The sequence below is a fragment of the Danio rerio genome, chromosome 25 (assembly GCF_049306965.1).
Source record: "Danio rerio strain Tuebingen ecotype United States chromosome 25, GRCz12tu, whole genome shotgun sequence".
In the NCBI taxonomy this organism is placed as follows: domain Eukaryota; kingdom Metazoa; phylum Chordata; class Actinopteri; order Cypriniformes; family Danionidae; genus Danio; species Danio rerio.
In genome coordinates, this window is record NC_133200.1 from 9650807 (window position 1) to 9671161 (window position 20355).

The 20355-nt window shown below is 38.0% G+C and overlaps 1 protein-coding gene across 3 annotated transcripts in view; it reads right to left on the reverse strand.

The window, feature by feature from the left end:
• The window catches only part of furinb (furin (paired basic amino acid cleaving enzyme) b), a 161985-nt gene that overhangs the window by 97103 nt on the left and 44527 nt on the right, over window positions 1-20355 (reverse strand). For all 3 annotated transcript variants that reach the window (XM_073942170.1, XM_073942171.1, NM_001045109.2), the window contains 1 exon segment: window positions 1736-1834. In XM_073942170.1, the coding sequence (XP_073798271.1) occupies window positions 1736-1834 (99 nt within the window).

The window sequence follows — 20355 nt, forward strand, 5'->3', positions numbered from 1 at the left end:
TTTCTGACTGAACAAAGGTTTTATTTCAACAAACTTTTGAAAGAACCATTTTAATAGAACTATAGAAGTCTTTTATAAAAATAAACTGAAAAATCTCCCATTTTAACAAATTAAATTAGAAGGAATAAACAAGCAGGGTCTTTTAAGATTAGACAAAAATAAACTTAAACTGTCCTTCCTTATAAGCAGGATAAATGGGAGACCAAAAGTGCAATACCAAGTTTATGGCTGTAAACATGTATTTAAAGCGTTGTTTTTTTCAGTCTAGGTTGTGATGAAGAAATGTAAGCATGTTGAGATTTTCAGGACTTAATCTTGACCGCTGAGGTGAGAGAATGTGTCCACTTGTACAATGAACAAACAAAAATAATAAATAATGTGTCAAAGTCCAAATAAACATGGTGCAAATCCTCAGTAAAAAAAATAGATATAAATATTTACTATACTATAAATAGTTACATAACGAAACTAGATTCAATATGGAACATCCTTAGGTTTTATGTGCCAGCATGGATATGGTTGTCTGTGGATATGGATTTGGATGTGGTTGTATGCAATGCAGACAAACAGCTGCACCTTCATTTGTGTCTTTTGAAAACAGCAAGAGCAGCAGTTCGTCTTTGCTGTGTCACTGTTTTGTCATGTTTCTGTGCTGCTGTGCATGCAAAAGTACTTAGTATGAGAATTATTTCATGCAAAACTTCTTTTTTTTTTTGCGTTTTATTTAGCCGCGCAGAAATGTATGCCTATCTCTCATTCCGTGTTGTTCAAAAAGCTCAGTGTTGGTCCACAAACAAAAGTGAAACCTATGCTTATTGGTTGTGATATAGCGAGTTTGAACCAATCTGGGCATGGAGGAGGGACAATGCATCAATGTATCATGTCTGGTTTGTCCGGAGACACAGTGACGAGCGTTTCTTTGTCAAATCAGCGTTGTCAAATTTTGATGACGTAACCGCACTGATTCCGGAGCCTCTGAAAGTCCGAATGGTATGGTATGTGATACAGCACTGGAAAGCTGAGATTCTCTTCTTTATGCCAATCTTTGAATTGTATGAATCGGATCAGCGGATCAAAAGTTATTAAACATTTAAGAGCAATACTTATTTTTAGCTGCGGGCGGCTGTCTCGGTCTTTAAGGGTTAAAACCGTTGATATGCAATTGTTCATGGTATGACAATCGTGCACGTTCAAATCGTGGTAAACCGTCATACCGGTATATTGTTACAACCCTATTTATAACTAATTCAGTTGGAACTATAGAGAATTATTATCATAACACCATTTAATTTTCAAGTATTTGTGAATTACTTCTGATTTAACATCAACACTTAATTGCTCCATATTGCAATACAATACAATAACGCTCTCCCACATTTTTAGCTATTATAACTGCCCTTATTTCCGTTTGGGTATAAGATTGCAAAAGGATGGCTTGACAAAAAGTGTCCCGTTTTTCACCATCATACTGATAACTTTTTAGTCAATCAAGGCTTCCTTATTCGAGTAATAAACTTGTTACTAGTACAGTACCTCAGTTTTATACAAGTACTTTCTACTTATATTGGAGTACATTTCTTGTTTACTCTACCCAGCTCCAGTATCTCCCCTTTTCCTCCTTGTTTTTCTCTCTCCATTCTGCTCTAATCTATTCTCATTTTGCCTCCTTTTCTTTTCTTTATCTTCCAGCTCCTTTGTCCTCTTTGTGATCTATAGTTGTGCGGCTCGTCATTACCTGTGGCTCGGTGTGCAGTCGGACATGAACCCCTCTATGGCTGGACAAAGATCTCCTCACCACACCTCTGTGCTGGAAATGATAGTAATCCCCGAAAACCTGCGAACACAAAGACACACACAGAGGTGATATATTAGAGAGCTGTTCCAAAGTAGCCGTGTCTTACCCGCTTCACAAGGTCATATGGTCTTACACTCCAGAGGGAAACGCACTCATTAAATCCAGCACCTGCTCACAGACCTGGCCGTCTCACTCTCTCCACACACACACACACACACACACACACACACACACACACACACACACACACACACACACACACACACACACACTCTTCAGCCGCATACATTTATCTCTTATAGTCCTAATACAAAACAGATCCAAATACACACATGCACATCCTACAAAGAGCTTCCCGCTGAGATGAAAGCTTTCTTCACAGAACACGCACATGGCGACACGTGTGAAAGATTTCTTTGCAATTTCAGGTACTTTCCGCACACACACACACAGTTTGAAGTGTTTAATGGCGTATAGCGCTGGGAATTGAGAAAAGAAAGCTCTGACTCTCATTTATTTGAGCCTGGGTGCTGTGATTTTGGTGCGCTTCGCTTCAACAAAGCAGCACAGAGTTCGCAAAAACGTCCCTGCATGCGGACTGATGTGTGGGATCCGGCGCTCGGCTGGGCAGCTCATAACCTTGTGTACTTTGAGAATCATGCCTCTATCATTACTCATCTTGTTCTGTTCCCAGTAGTGCACGGACAGCCAGCCATATACCCACACACTCCTTTCAAGTGACGTCAATGAATAGATCCTGCGCCATACAGTCAAGTGTCTCCTTCCAAAAATGACGTTCATTTATCAAAAGCTTCCCTGCTGGGCTTCTGTTCCCTGATGCCTCTCTCTCTCGGTTTCCTTTGCATCTCGCACACTCCCGTGTCCTCGTGATCAATAACATGACCTCTGCTGCCATCATGTACTTGTCTCGCTGAAACTACAGAGGTGTCCCCGGGGATCACACGGGGACGGAAATGCTTTCGGAGACCAGCAGGACTCAGCGTGAGTGTCTGAAGTGGTAAATTAGCTAGAGTCGGGTCCGGTGTTCTGTAACCTCTCGGAAAAGAAAAATCACAAGAATCTCATTAATATCTCAGTAGTTTCTCCCAGACGGCAGCGAGAACAAAAGCCGAAGAAGACTTTTGCTTAACTGTGTCTGGGAGAGATCTAAGCAGTACTGCAAACTATGGCAGCTGTTGCCTGCTATCGAAAGTCAATAATTAGAATATGACCAAATTTCTCATTAAATTCGGCAGAGGGCAAATTGGGTGAGCTTTGATGCTCCTATTAATTTTATAGCTGTGTACTCGGATTTTATGTCAACCCGCGATTGCTGAACCGTTGAAATAGCGTGGCAAAAGAAATGATATTTTATCTGAGTTATGAGTTTGCGGTCTGACTAGAATATGATGAGATAAACAGAACGAGTGCTACAATAAAAAAAAAAGATTAATAATAAAAGATAGACCACACACAATCTCCTGCATACAAAAAAGTATATAGTAAGGGCGGAGAACTCAGGAACAAATCACTCTGTATTAAAAAAACATTTGAAGTTCAAATATTGGTTTGGATCTATTGGAAAAATACTCAAAAGAGTGGTGGCTTAGTGGTTAGCACTGTTACCTCACAGCAAGTAGGTCACTGGAATGAGTCCCAGCTGGCTCAGTTGGCATTTCTGTAAGGAGTTGTACCCGTGTTGGCATGGTTGGCATGTTCCCCCATAGTTCAAAGACATGCGCTATAGGTTGAATATAATTGAATAAACTAAATTGGTGTATGAGTGTGAATGAGCGTGTATCTGTGTTTCCAAGTCATGGGTTGCAGCTGGATTAGCATCCGCAGTGTAAAACATATGCTGGATAAGTTGGCGGTTCATTTTGATGTGGTGACCCCTGATGAATAAAGGAACTAGCTGAAAGAAAATTAATGAACGAATGGATTTAAAATATATAAATATGAATAAATTATACATATAATATAAAAATAATTATACATATAGTATAAATACAAAGAACATAAATGAATGTATTATATATAATTATTTACGTAAAAAAAACTAATAAATATAAATATGAACAATATAGCATAAAGATTTTAATCCCATCTTCATAGTCACCTATATTGTGGAACTCTTTACCTTCTGATATTCGCAATGCAAAATCCCTGATATTTTTTTAAATCATCTCTTAAAACTTACTTTTTTAGGGTAGCTTTAAATAGATTTTTATTTTACTTTTATATGATTTTTAGATCTATTACTGTTTTATGTGTTAATTATTTTTTATTGTTATGTTTTGTTTGCATTCAATCTTGTATCTTTTACTGCAGCACATTTTATGTAAAGTGCCTTGAGATGTTTAAAAAAAAAAATATATATATATATATATATTATATATATGTACATGTATATCTTATAAGATGTATATTATTATTCTTCATTAGCTGTTCTAAATATGCTACCAAAACATAATTATTTTTGCATAATTTTCACAAAACTTTCATTGTTATTATTGTTTAATAATCTGGGGGAAGCAACTGCTTAAATAGTGAATGATTAAACAGACCCCCTAGTTTTTCATGATGTTTTAGTGATTTTTTTTGCAATAAAATTTGAAATTTGCAGACTATTATGTGTGTGTATATATATATATATATATATATATATATATATATATATATATATATATATATATACATATATATATATATATATATATATATATATGATATCTTATTTACTATATTAGGAAGCCTACAATTTTAGGTGTGCAATCAGACACAATGATAATGACAGAAATCAAGAATAAAGCTTCTTTATTTTGGTCTCTTTTCAAGACAAGATCTAAAACTGTAGGTCTGTAGGTCTCAAGCCAAAGAAGGGTTGTAAAAGTCCTATTTTTATCCATGATCCATTTGTTAGATGTTTGCTCACAATTTTTTGCAATCTGAAGCGCATTATACACACGAAGTGCCCAATTCGCACAATGTGTTTTTTACTCAAATTGCGGCACAGCATGTCTAATCACATCTTTGCATTGACCTCATGTTAAATGTTAGATTTGTTAGATAAGTCATCATTTTTCGAAAGACTCTCAAATAAACCACATATGCTGTATATGCAGTGTCTGTAAGTTATGTAAAACAATTAATTGCAAATTGAAATAAATATAATTTGGTTATATAGTTTGGAATTGGATGTTTTATAAGATTATTTACTTTTTTTGTGATTATTTTGCGTTTCAATTAAGAATTTTGCAGGATCACAAAAATCTGCGACTTTTTGCTGATTTTGTGTTGGATTCAGCGATTACAGAATTGCAAAAAACTAAGGTGTCTGATAAACTAACTAACTAACTAACTAACTAACTAACTAAATAAATAAATAAATAAGCAGCTAAGAAAAATATATTTGAGCTTTCCAGGTTCAATACAGAACATACAAAACATAATCTGGCAAGATTAAGTCTATCAGTAATTGTGGATTTGCCATTTCATTGTTCAATGTTTAATCATCAGGTTAACTTGCATGTGCAAGAGTGTTGTCTTCTTCACTTACTTTGTAATGTGGAGATTCAATAACATTTAAAAAGACCTAAGATGCAAAATAGCACCCATGATAACAAGATCATGAAATTGTGTAAAAACTCATTAAACACAATAAATGAAGGAAAATAATTAATTAACTGCCATTTAAAAATAGCAAGTTAATTTCTCTCCAAAAATGTAGAAATAATCTTCGCAAAGTTGCACAACAGAGCTCCATTATGACTGCAGAAGTATAAAAGAGTAACCTGTGTGCAATAAAAGTTTGCTCTGATCTGTCTCAGTATGGAGGACAGAGGTCTGCAGGACTGCTGCAGCATGTTGTTAACAAGGATGGGGTCTAACGCTCCAGCGGCTGAGATCAGCTTATAGCTTTTACAGTTCAAATCACACCGCATGCGCTGCCAAATGTGTCACAATTCACACACACCACTTCTTTTCATCCTCTGCCTCCTTTCAAATCACATGTATTCTGTCTCTTTTACCAACTTGAACATTTTAATACTACGACTGTGTGTCAAAGTGTGTTTTGTGAGCGCATTCTAGCATTTGTGTGAAAAAAAGAGAGAGAAGGAGATGGATAAACAGGAAAAGAGAGATGGAGATACAGATGGATAAAACGTAACTTTGATCTTCAGAAGAAGTGAAAGTGAACATCATTACTCTCTTTGGCCTGATGTGTCGGTGTATAATTTATAAACTCACAGACCAGAGATCTGAGAGACTCGCTCGCTGCCCTCAGAGCCAATTCCTCTGGACATGACACATACTGAGAGACTGGGCCTTTATTAGACCTAAGGATGGAGAGGACGGCTTTACTGGCAGGCTGCGAACACAGCACATCCAGATGTGAGAGTTATTGGATGACAGGAATGACAGGGAGCGTTTCTTATACAGTACCAATGCTTTACTGCTTTAATTAAGGTATCCTGTGAAAAGAACATAAGCTTTTCAAGAGTCATTTGCTACACATTTGATGGATTTTTTCAACCCAGGTTCATTGGAAATATGAGCCCAGGACTACAATTTTTGAGAATCAACAAATATGTGCCCTGGACTACAACCTCTTGCAGTTTTTGCAACTCAGGCTCATTCTGAAAACGTAGTACAGCGGACGTTTCTGAAGACCGCGAAATACGTCCTGGGAGGTACGTATTTGTGCAGTTTTTGTTTATTCGCAAATCCGCGAGAAGCCGCTGTGTGCGCTTTTTCGTATCTCGACTGTCTCTCGCGAGTGCCATTCGCGCCCGCGCTGTTCACACGTCAACCCACCAGAGGCCGCTGTCTGACTGACCGAATAATTGACTACGCTACCAGCTAATCGGCCGACCCACCCTCCTCCTTCCCTGAACCCCGCCCGCTCACTTCCCTAAACCCATGCAACAATTTAGAAAAGCTGTCAAGAAAAAGAAAAGCCCTCGTCCATCTGTTTTTTTTTTTTTACCACGTTTTCGGATTTCACCACATTCTCACCCTGTTTTGAACTCGATCTCTTTATTTTTTGGATTCTGTTTTTGTCTTGATTTCTGGAACCTCTCTTCCCTGGACTCGAACCCGGACGCCTTTGTCAACTCCTCCTCTCTGCATCTGAAGTCCGCCGACGCACACGATGAGCTGACCAGACAAACTGGTTGCGGCGGGAAAGCCCACCACACGGAGGTAAGCGGTCAGCCGGCAAGCGCAAAAGGGAACGGCATCACACCGTCCCATAGCGTTTGCTTAAAAAAATTAAATGTAGCCATACGTACCTCCCGGGACGTATTTCGCAGTCTCCAGAAACGTCCACGGGACTACGTTTTCAGAATGAGCTTGGGTTGAGTTTTTGTATTTACAAATCCACTAAAGGGGGCCGTGTACGTTTTTGACAATATCAATGTTGAAAATTTTAAAAGCCAAGGCAGGAAACTCAATTCATGCTGAATTCTTTATTAAGAACGTGTGATATACAAGCGGGGATATACAAACACATATTTCTCGGTTCTCGATAACGTACACCGGGCACATTTTCCCAATGAGTCTGTGTTGTTGTTTTTCTGTCTTGTTCATTGCCATTTTGCATGCTCGTTTTGAACACTGAACATAAACAGTTTCTTTATAAGATTCTTTTTCTGTACATTTTACATTTACACATACAGCTTAATCTTTTTAAATGCAGCGTATTCTGGCACACACTTCTACAAAATGAGACCAGAATGCATTTGGTTTTGATGTGTCATTTAGTGTGAGTTGATCTAAATAAGATGAAACCACAATAACAAGTCATCTTAAGAAAAATGCTAATTGGACTACTACAGCACTCCCAGAAAAAAAAAGAAAGAAAAAAAATCTAAGAAATTATTTTTATCTAAAAGTAACAAGTTAGCAACTATTTTAAGGTCATAAAAAGAAAGTTGCATTGGATTTCTACTACATGCTTTAAACAGAAGATTTGATTCCTCTAAATCGGCAAACCCGTTTTCCTGACAAAAATGACTTATTACATCAGCCAAGTACCTTATAAACACCCCAGCTCTTGGAAGCAGCTCAAAAACACCAAATCAGCACCATGCAATATGCACCAGACAAAAAAAGTGACAGAAGATGCTAAGTTAATGAAAGAAAGAGAGAAAAAGCAAAAAGTCTAATTGGCTAAAGCTACACCAGCAATTAAATTTGCAATTCCCCAAATAGCTAAAGCTCTCTGCACCCTCAAGCATTCTTTTATTATTGTAAAAATCTCTGTCACCTGTTTAAAATTGATTTTTAGAAAAGCAGTCCTCATTTCCAGCCTTGTGTTAAGCAAGTCATTAGAGATGTATTCATTGAATCAAACCACCGCAGTAACCAGCTCCAACACAACCACACTGAACAACATCTCATCTGAAAAAAAAACATGTGACAGCTATCGATCGGGTTATTCGCCACCATCGTGGTTTACATAATGCCAAGAATCAATAAAAAATCAATTTTTCATAATCGCCATCCCAGTGAGGGGTAATGAATAGAGTCGTGTTAGACGCAGAGAAGTATGGGACAAAAACAGTTCTGGGAAATCACCATAACTGTCTCCGCTGCCCCACTGGGCTCTAAAGTAAGAGATGGAGCCACTGACGTTGAGCTATTGATGTTCTACGGCTAAATTAAATTCACAGAAGGGTGCACACCTTAGGAATACAGAGCTGTAGAAATGGCCTTCGATCAATAGGAATCTTATCAAACATCCTTTTCAAATCCCATTTTTTTTGGAGAAAGGAAGAGAGTCAAGGCCCAGGTGAGGGACGGAGAAGGATATTGCCAATGCATTTGTGGTTTGTGCTCTTTCCACACAAAGTTGTATTAAGAGGTTGCGTTACGAATAAATGTTTGATAGGAGTCTACAAATAATTTATATCATATCCAAGATGCATATAACAGGATTAAATGAAGATTTCTTTCATTAAAATATCCAAAAACCAATAGAATGGTGTTATATATTTTGCTGAATTATGTACTTAGTTTAACCTAAATGTAGGGCTGCGGAGAAAAAAAATCTAACTGCGTTTTATCTGATCCAAATTGCGATTTTAAATGTGATTTATTATAATTGTATAAAAAAGCTGCAGGTTTGATGTGGTGGTTTTTTTTAGCACTAAAAAAGACCAAGAATAATCCCAAAATACGCTACACTATGCTACCGTTTATTTAATAACATGTACCAAAGTTGTCAGTTGTCATGACAAATTAATAAAATAACTAGTGTAATAACAAATTAATAATATAACTAAATTATATGTAAAATTGTATATATATAGAAATATAAAACCTTTACATTTAGATTGTGTCAAATATTGATTTCATGATATTCATGGTGCATTGACAATCCTTTCCATACATAATTTTAGATTTTACTTCCCAGCACAAGAATTCTTGTATTAAAATGTTCATTCATTCATTCATTTTCTTTTTGGCTTAGTATCTTTACTAATCCAGGGTCGCCACAGCGAAACGAACCGCCAACTTATCCAGCATATGTTTTACGCAGCAAAAACATCTGGGAAACATTCAAACAACTGCAATCAGCTCTAACGGTTAATGCGACTGTGGCATTGTTCACCAATGAGTGACTCGATACAGATAAACGACCACTGTTACGGTTTACCATTGTCATGCAAAATGGCCATGAGCAAGATAGAAAAACAACAACACAGACTCATTGGGAAAATGTGCCCGGTGTACGAGAACTAAGAAATATGTGCTTGTATATCCCCGCTTGTATATCACACGTTCTTAAAAAAGAATTCAGCATGAAATGAATCTCCTCACTTGTTTTTAAAAGTACGATTTCAAAGAAATGAGCAATTTTACTGACACAAACAAACTTGTACTGTGAGTCCTGTGTGACCATGATAATGACATCACACTTCCTTGAATTTTGGTTTGGTTTTATAGATTACATGGAAACATTGCTTTAATATTAAAGATGCTTTAATATGTTGTGTTTGGTTAGCCTGCACAGAACCGCTCAATAACAACAGGCTAAAATGTATTAAATCTGAAAAAACAGCACTGCTTCTTCTCCACTTGATCATGAGCAGAAGAATATAGCGGAGGACTGCGGCATAATAAAAGCTCTGCTGCTTTAACTCTCATGATTCCACACTCAGTCGCGGCATCATCAAACTACGCCTTTGTTTGTTGTGGTTACGCTCCCTCTAGTGGCGAAAATTACATACTGTGCCTTTAAGAATTTAATATTAAATTTAAAAAAATTGACAAAAATGCTAATGTATTTAAATTGTTTATTTACCAGCAGGTTATGGTAAGGTAATCAACTAGCTAGTGTAAAAACATTGACAATGTTGTGCTGTAATGAAACTATGATGTCATCGATTAATTTACCTTTGGCTTAGTCCTTTATTTATCAGAGGTCACCACAGTGGAATGAACCGCCAACTAAGCCAACATATGTTTTACGCAGTAGATGCCTTTTCAGCCGCAACCCAGCACTGGAAAACACTCTTGCATTCACACACACTGCGGCCAATTTACTTCATCCATAGTCCCTTAACCACTTTTTCCTGTTTCCAACTCGATTCCTATTTCCATTATATTATATTTATGCACATTTTAGATGTTTTGCAAGCAGTTTACAGTGTATTCAAGCTATACATTGTAACAGTATGTTTACTCATAAACACAGTTCACAGACAATCAAGCAAGCTAAACAAATCCCGAATATCGCAGAAAACAGGGCACAATGCATCAATGCAAACATTTCTGTCACGTATCTTGCAGCAATTGCAGTATAAAGGAACAAATGTACTGTGCACACTAGGTTTTGACTGACTACATCTGAAAATGAGGCCCTGATGATCTCGTATTTGCATTTTAGCTATTGTGAGATAACCATGGCAAGCGCATCCACAACCATTAATGCTGTGATGACCTTTGATTGACATTCAGTGACGATGTTTAATAAGGATTGAGTTTAATGAAGCGAGACGTGTGTGTGATAAAACCAGAGTGAATGCAAGAGCGATCTGCAAGAGGATGCATATGGCTGAATCGGAGCTTTTAAACCTCCCAGTGGGCTGAAAAAATATGTTCACTAAATTAGTATACACTGCATATTTCCTTGGGTCCGTCGATGCATAGAATATGAATCTTCTGGCAGCGTTTCTTACGCTTTTTCGCCTTAAAAAATGAAACGCTCTCTTTTGCACACTGTCAGATCTGAAAGCAGCTCTACAGTCGCTGACGGAGCTGATGGAGCAGTATTTCTGTCGTACCTTCGCAGCCACGAGGGATAACATTAATCTAACTGCATTGAGGGAGAGTTTTATTCAACCTTATTCAACCATGGAGGTTTTCTTTGATAATATTACTTTTTTATTTCTGAATTAAATGAAGGGAGAATGAAGGACAGAGTGTGAGAGTGGAGGGCAACGGAAGAAGATAAGTGTTTATTAGTTGGATTATATACACACACTCTGCTAACAAAGCCTATGTTGCCTCTAGCTAAATGTCAATGAAGGGGCACTTTAAAAATTAAACTATGTTCTTAAAAATGACTGTAACAAAGGTGACGGTAATTCATCTCCCATGCTGAGTAACTTCTTTCTTGAGGCCAGATTTCAGATATCTCCACGTTCCCCAGAAGGACATGAGGTCATCTGATGTGACCGTATGTCACATCCACTGATGTCTTCCTTGTCTCTCAGGCCTTTTCATTGATTTCTCTTTCAGAATGTGCAGTTTATACCATTTGGTAAAACAAACCAACATAAATGATTTATCATTGTGTGAGTGTCAAAAAAGTGCTCTTGGATTGAGCGAATTAAAAGGAATAAAACTACACTGATTTAAACTTTTTATTTACACGTTTTTTAGACTGACTTAAACCTCATTCACATAACGAGTAACTCGCAGGGGCAGAGCGATAAGTGACCGTTTCTTTTTGACGGAGAGTGATTGACTTCCAGCAACCTGTCAACACGAACAGCAGCAACCTTTGGCGACCAGGTTGGAGTACGCGACAAAGTTGAGAATCCTTCAATTTTATGCAAAAAAAAAAAGAGTGACTTTCTTAAAGGGCCATGACACCCCTCACTTTCGGTTAAAGTCTACTTCAGAATTTATTCAAAAGATGCATGATTAATGGGCGTGGAGCCCTGCGAGCATCGGGCAGGAGTGGGCGTGGCCAGCAGGGGAGAAGGGGAGCGAATAACTGTTGTTGTCAGTTAGCTCAAAAACTGAGACACAAACCGTGAGGAGACGTATGAGTTTATAGTTTACAACGTTAAAATGCAAAGAAATAAACAGTAATTTAATGCCCTGCTACATTTGTTATTTGTAATTTCATATACACATAACCACAATTTATATCATTATAAAGATAAGTGTGTTCATGTAAACACTATAAATGAGGATTCTTCCTCGATCCCCGTGTGTAAATTATGGATCTTGAATGCAGACTCAGTGCAGCAGGTCTCCTGACCTGCCTATTTTAATCATTAGTCCTGCTGGTAATATAGAGGATTTAGGCAAACACAGCAGCACAGCGATGTGTCCGAATGTGAAGGAACTCCTGATAAAAGTCAACGTCCGCCATTCTCCAATTCTCGCACTGCTCTCCCGACAAAAATGCTTGCAGCACACACACAGCTTTGCTGTATGATCGGCCCTGACAAGATCGCGGGGATAAAACATGCAACAAACCCCGTGGATCATGGAAACAAACACATACGAGCCTTCATGAACGGCTACGCGTGCCGTTGGTGTCTCACTCACAGCTTGCTTGAAACTGGCAGGTCTGCCTTCGGAAAGCACGTGCTCTCATAAATAATTAAGCAGCCGGCTCTTCTCATAGGATAAGAAAACTCCGCTATGAATAATAATGAGAAACCGACGCGTCATCATTGCACTTGCAGTTCTGCGCTACGTCGCCGAATTTGATCCCGCCCCAAAAATCATTTTAAACCCGGAAGCTGAAATTAGCTGACAAAAGATCTAAATTATCCTGTTTTCCCTACTATTAAAGCTGACAGGTGCTAACATTGTCTTAACTGATGCTCAACACACACAAATCTGTTAATATAAAAAAAAAAAGTTCACCACGGTGTCCTGAACCTTTAAGTGACAGCCAATAGGAGGACCAGTAGAGCTCACGTGATAATCTCTCAGCTCCTGCAGAGGCCGGTTGTATTCTTCATGCTGTAGACCAGAGCTTCTCAAAGTCCAGACTCTGGTCCAGATTTATTCCGGGCCCCACTCCATTTCCCATTGCGTAAAGGATTCAAATTATGGATTTCCTTCTTTGGTATATGCATAAACCTTGTAAATCAACTGTTTAGTGTTTTATATTTTTGTAAAAAAATATATATATATAATAAAATTTGTCAAAATAAAATCAAAGGCAAAATATTCTAAGTATTCCTGTGTGACTGTTGTTATGACATCCAGTGATCTTACGAGGCTTTACTTGATTGAACAGGTGAATCGCACGTGCACCTGCTTTAGAGCACCGCAGCAAAGCGATCATTTGAATGGATGAAGATGTCTGTCTTACAGAAAAGAAATCTTGATGAAGAGAATCGACAGTTCAAAGTTGAATGGACGGATGAGTGAACGTTTATTTTGCCAGAAGCCAGCACAGCCATTCTGCTGGATTTATAATGAGACAATTGGAGCTGTAAAGAGTGGAAATGTGAAACGCCACTATAAAACAGAACACAGACATTTTGAACGTCGGTATCCACAAAATACAGATATAATGACCCCAAAACCACAACACCTAAAGTTCTATTACACACCTTTTGTATTTTGTACTTTTTTTTTGGAGAGAGGTCTGGATGCAGACCTAGTGCAGTTGGCCTGCGTGCAATGTTTTTTAATGCCCACATCTAACCCTACCCTTTACAGTGACATCTCTAGCTCCACTGAGTGCATTGTAATCTCAGCTTGCATCATCATGGCTGCGTACAGATACTTTTTTTTACTGTTTTTTTGTGTTTTGTACAAAAATGGACTTACATTAGTAGTTTCCCCACATTTACATTGTATTTACTGTGTTTTTAATGCAAATGCCACTTTATTTAAAGAAAAATAAATAGTGTTGACTTGGGATGCATGCTATGTAATTGTTTTTAAAAGTACACGAGTTATGTAATATAAATTGTTTCTGACCTTTGACCTTAATAAAAAATCAGATTTTGATATTTTAATGTAGACATTAAGAACCCCCACTATAGACCTACACAGACCTGCGTTTGCAGCAGATCGCAACCCAGAGCAACAGGGAGCTACAAAGTCGCTGCTAGTGTATTCGTTTGAAAATCCAACTACATGTGTTATGCCGTATGTAATTATCCATTAAAAAGAAAAGCTTTAGAAGAGTAATTTGGAGGGAATTAAACTAATCCAGCAGGCTTTGCAAATAAATGATCACATTTTACAACATGCAATCATGTATAATGTCAGTACATTTGTTGCATGTAATTAAGCAGAATCTTAAATGTATTGTTTATCCTTTGTCACAGCTTTGAAGGCAATGTTCACCTAAATCAAAAACCAGCCCGATCTCATAAGAAAAGTAACCATTTTTTGATGAATTGTCCGAAAAATTGCTAATTTCTAAAAATTCATACAATTACACTTGTGTGAAAATGTAAGATTTTTACATTTTTACATTTACTTTACTGCGCATTGACATTGAAGGCAGCAAAAGTAGCCGGAAGCCATTCAATAGGAGCCGGCGGCAATAAGCTGTCTTCGCGGTGTGAGCATCAAGGAGAGTTGAAATCAAGTCAATGACTAATGAGCTGACGCTGTTCGGTGGCAAGCAATCAGAATGTAGACGTCCACTGTTTAAGAGAATTCCGAAGAACACAATCCTGTGAACTTTAGTTGCATTCACAGTTGTTACCAAGAGTCTGATTATTGAGGTTGTTGGATTTCCAGCTATTCACAATGTTTTCTCAGAGAAACATCAATTTAAAAAGTTACTGGCAAGTTACTGATGTGCGTTAATGCTAAATGTTTTTTTTAAAGCTGGAATTTCATGCTAATCATCTCCTGCTAACAAAAAGAGTAACGTTATTGTTGCTTCAAAATATTATGGACACGTGGAGCAAAGCCTCACAACATGCAACGACTTGATCTTCCATAGTTAAATATATCTGATAAAAGGCGCGCAAAGTTTTCACGACTGAAAGCTTGTTTTTATGCGGGAATGTAAGTGTTTTGTTGATATGCTTCAACAGCTCCTTTAAACACGAAATCAAAATTTTGACGCTCTCACTGCTGAAGGCAGACAGGGCGGCCAGAGTGATCATTGATGATCTCGCCACCTTCAGTGTGAATGCAGAGTTATTGGTGGATAAGCAAATCTTACTAAAATGTACGAATGAGATTGTACAAATGAACACAAATTAGCCACGAAATCAAAACGTTAGCAATTGCTGTGAGATTGCGTTGACAAAAAACATCAAAATAGTATTTTTTATGTGGATTCCAACCTCGCTGTACGTCGTATAAACTAATTGAATAATTCAGGAGCACAGTGATATAGTGAAAACGCTCACTTATATAATATTCCTCAGTCAAGGCCATCATTTCAGTTCAACAGAAGCTGTACTGGCAGGCTCACGATATCAAAAAAGCTTTTGCACAGTAATAACACACAGTTTATTTCTCGCTCTTTCACTCTCACACACGATCTAACCCTTACTTTTCTTTTCTACTTTTTTTCTGCTCTTGCAGTTCTGTTGTTTCTCTTCTTTTCCTTGACACACACACACACACTCGATTCAGTTTATATCCCCGCAGACTGTGAGTCAACATATATACACCGCACACACTCAAGTCTATTTCTACTCCTTCCTCATTTTCAGTCTTTCTCTCCCCGAATCTCACTTGTCTTTGTGCGAAAGAAATCCAATCGTCAAGTGTGCCGCGTCATGAGTCATGACTGCGAAATTCTGCTTGATAATGACTTACTTGTGAGCAGAAATAAATAGTTTGAGCCTATTAGAAAAAGTCACGGTATATGTAGCCCTTACATGACCCCAGATCAGCAATCATTACTGAGATGCGATATCAATTCACCTAATTATCAGTGTCATGTTTTGCAATCAGAACAGCAGCTGGATTTGATCCATTACAGTGACCCCCAAGATCCTCAATGTCATTGGTTTGTGAACTTCATCTGGGCTGAAATCAAATGCAAATCAATCAACGCTGTGAAAAATGCTGGGTCCACACAATCCATTTGAAGGAATAAAGGAATGAGGTTAACTTATACTTTGTTGGCCTGTCACGATATCTATTTTTTGTTGTACGATATATTGCACCAAAATATATTTCAATAAACAATATTACTGTAATTTTAAGGCCATTTTATGCCACTTATTATATAATACCAGAATGACAATACAATATCATCAAAATGCAAGTACACTCTTCCAAAGAAAACATACTATTTTATTAATTCATGCATTCATTTTCTTTTCGGCTTAGTCCCTTTATTAATCCGGGGTCGCCACAGCGGAATGAACCGCCAACTTATCCAGCACGTTTTTTCGCAGCGGATGCCCTTCCAGCCGCAACCCATCTCTGGGAAAGCATTTTATTTATAATATTTATTTTAATTCCAGTCATTTTAACCATTTAATAATGAGGTGTTGGAATCATAATGCAAAAACGCATATCCTAATTAAATTAAAATAAATGTTAACAAATAAGTGCAAGGTAAAAAATTACCAGGCTGCGATATCTGCTACAAGATCTACTTTCAGTTGTCACCCACATGAAAATATACTAAAGTAATCTACAGGAAATACTATAGTGTTTTTTAAACAAACTTACACCTCCGATAGAGATAGAGATGCTGCACAATCAGCTAAAATGTTGCTAGAATTGTTTTTTTTTGTATGTATGGCCAATATACACTACCTGACAAAAGTCTTGTCATTGATCCAAGAGTAACAAATAATAAATTGATTTTGAGTTGATCATTTGGAAAAGTGGCAGAAGGTAGATTTTCCGATGAATCATCTGTTGAACTGCATCCCAATCATCACAAATACTGCGGAAGACCTACTGGAGCCTGCATGGACCAAAGATTCTTACAGAAATCAGTCAAGTTTGGTGAAGGAAAAATCATGGTTTGGGGTTACATTTAGTATGGGGGTGTGCGAGAGATCTGCAGGGTGGATGGCAACATCAACAGTCTGAGGTATCAAGACATTTGTGCTGCCCATTACATTACAAACCACAGGAGAGGGCAAATTCTTCAGCAGGATAGTGCTCCTCCTCATACTTCAGCCTCCACATCAAAGTTCCTGCAAGCAAAGAAGGTCAAGGTGCTCCAGGATTGGGCAGCCCAGTCACCAGATATGGACATTATTAAGCATATCTGGGGTAAGATGGAGGAGGAGGCATTGAAGATGAATCCAAAGTATCTTGATGAACTCTGGGAGTCATCAATGCTTTCTTCGCCATTACAGAAACGCTTTCTTCGTCATTACAGATGACTTTATTAATCAGTTATTTAAGTCACTGCAGAGATGTATGGATGCAGTCGTCCAAGCTCATGGAAGTCAAACACAATATTCATTCTTTGTCCACTACACCATGACTTTATATTTATAATATTTCTGTTAAGTGACAAGACTTTTGTCTCAGCAAAAGCAGACTTTACTGTCCTAATTAAATAATTAAAAATCAAGGCATGATCATATTTTATTTTGGTGAAATAAGCGTGATCTAGAGGCCTTTGCCTTTCATGTAAGCCACTTCTGATACCAAATGTTCAACTAAAAGTCAAATTATTATTTGTTGTTCCTAAAACTTGGATAGACGACAAGACCTTTGTCAGGTAGTGCATCACCAGGTAGTGCATCACCAAAAATTATTCAGGTCATGTTTTTGTGTTGTGCGATAAGTCGATATATACTGTATATTGATTATTGTGACAGGCCTACCCATTTAAATATATTCAACATGAAACAATTAAGTTGTTCCAAAACAAACTCAAGAATTGTGCTGTTTCATCTCATTTTGAATAAGTTGTCTGAACAAACAACAAACATCATTTTTTGAGAGCATGCTGAGAATCCATGACAACGGATTTTGATTATTCAGACCATAAAAAGAAAGCATAATAAAACTTTCCATGAAATTGTCTTTGACTTAAAAGTCTGTCTAAGAATAAAGCAAATTGTCAGATAGTGATGGCTGAACAGCTCTGGGGAATGATTTCTCCTGCTCAAGGGCAAGCAGGCAGTCCAAGGTCACAAGAAACACCTCACAATCAAAAGGCAAATGACTGTCTGAAGCCAAAAAGAGAGAGGCAGAGCGAGCGATACAGTCACAAAGTCAGACCGCTGCACAGAGGAAAGGGGTCATTACCTGGGAAACCGAGACAAAACTAATGACACGGAGAGAGACATTCCAAGTTTGGAGCACATACACACCTAAGCAAAACACACATACATACACAAGTTCGCACAGGGAAAAAAATGAGAGATCATTAGCACTCTGCTCGGCTCCACTCAGATGTGAGCGAGTTTCAGATGCGCACAAACACACGCACGTTAATCTCTCGATGTATTATTCATAAGAAGCCATTATTACTGTCATTAAAATCTGCCTTTGATTCATTGAAATGATCTGTGGGAACTGTGTGATCTTCGCTGTCTTCCAGACCCCTACTGAAAGGGTGACTGAACTAATCCGGTAAAACAACTCATTATATACCACTGTGATTTCCACGTGAAAGGACGATCGCATGAAATCGCACTTCATCAAAGCTTGTGCTCATCAACAGTGGTGTCTGAAAGGACATCCGGCTGAAGGACATTTCAGTGAAGGTACCAATACCAATTTCATAACCACCATGGATGAATTGAATTGGCCAAACTGCACTTCATTTACTTTTTGTTACATTTTTGGTTTAATCTCTTTCAGTCTGGCTCAGTGGTTAGCACTTTCTCCTCACAGCAAGAAGGTCACTGATTCGACCTTCGACTGGGTCAGGTGGCATTTCTGTGTGGAGTTTTCATGTTCTCTCCGTGTTGGCGTGGGTTTCCTCTAGGTGCTACGGTATCACCCACAGTCCAAAGACATGCGGTACAGGTGAATTGGAATAACTAAATTGGCTGTAGTGTATGCAACATAGGCTCACTCTGAAAACGTACCCCTATATAAATTTCTGGAGATCGCGAATTACGTAGCCAGAAGTACGTAGGGCTGCATTTCGGCTTAAAAATGAATGCTACAGGGTGGAGCTTACCTCCATATGGATGGCATTTCCAATGTTATAAATTTGTCCAGTTAGCTCGACTTGTTCGTCAGTGGACTTGTGACGCAAAAACTGTTGTGGATCATGATGCGAGGTTAAAGTCCAGTCAAGAACGGTTCGAGAAAGCAGGTAAGACAAAAACAGAATCCAAAAAATAAAACAAACAATCAAATAACAGAGTAAGAAGGTGGAAAAATCTGAAAACGTGGTAAAAATCAGACAAGGCCTTTTCTTTTTCTGGATTATTATTTAAACCGGTCGGTTGGGTTTAGAGAAGTGGGTCAATCAGTGTTTTTAAAAACACTATTGGTTGGGTTAAGGGAAGGAGGAAAGTAGGCAGTCTGTCATTCGGCCTCTGGTGGATTTACGCGAGAAGAGCAGGCACGAATGGCACTCTCAAGAAAAATTTGAGATCTCAAAAAGCATACAAAGCAGCCTCTGGTGGATTCCCGAAAACACAAACTGCAAAAACACATAGCTCCTGGGACGTATTTTCTTCAGAAATGTATATATGGGTACATTTTCAGAATGACCCGGGGTTGAGTGTACGTATGTGTGTGAATGAGTGTGTGTGGTTGTTTCCCAATACTGGGTTGCAGCTGGAAGGGCATCTGCAGTGTAAAACATATGTTAAATAAGTTGGCAGTTCATTCCGCTGTGGCGACCCCTGATGAATAAAGGGACTAAGCTGAAGGAAAATAAATTAATGAACTGATCAATAAAGCGCCAGTTTTAGTTTATAAATGGAGGGAAAATGAAAGTGGTGTTTTAAATGTCTGTTTTAACGGAAGTATTTGAACCTAAAGACAAACATACAGCTGTCAAAATAATTAATTTTAATTAGCCTTAATAAAGAATTATGATAATACCAAAATTTAATTAAAGGAGGCATCCCTTTAAGAAAATGAAAATATAAATACCTCTTACATCAACAATGCATTGGTGCCCACAGAACTGCTGCTCGCTGGATATTTTCTATGTAAACCCTAGAGATGGCTGTGCATGAAAATCCCAGTAGATCAGCAGTTTCTGAAATACTCAGACCAGCCTGTCTGGCACCAACAACCATGCCACGTTTAAAGTCACTTAAATCACCTTCCTTCCCCATTCTGATGCTCGGTTTGAACTGCAGCAGATCGTCTTGACAGTGTCTACATGCCTAAATACATTAAGTTGCTGTCATGTAAATGGCTGATTAAACATTTGCATTAACAAGCAGTTGGACAGGTGTACCTAATAAAATGGCCGGTGAATG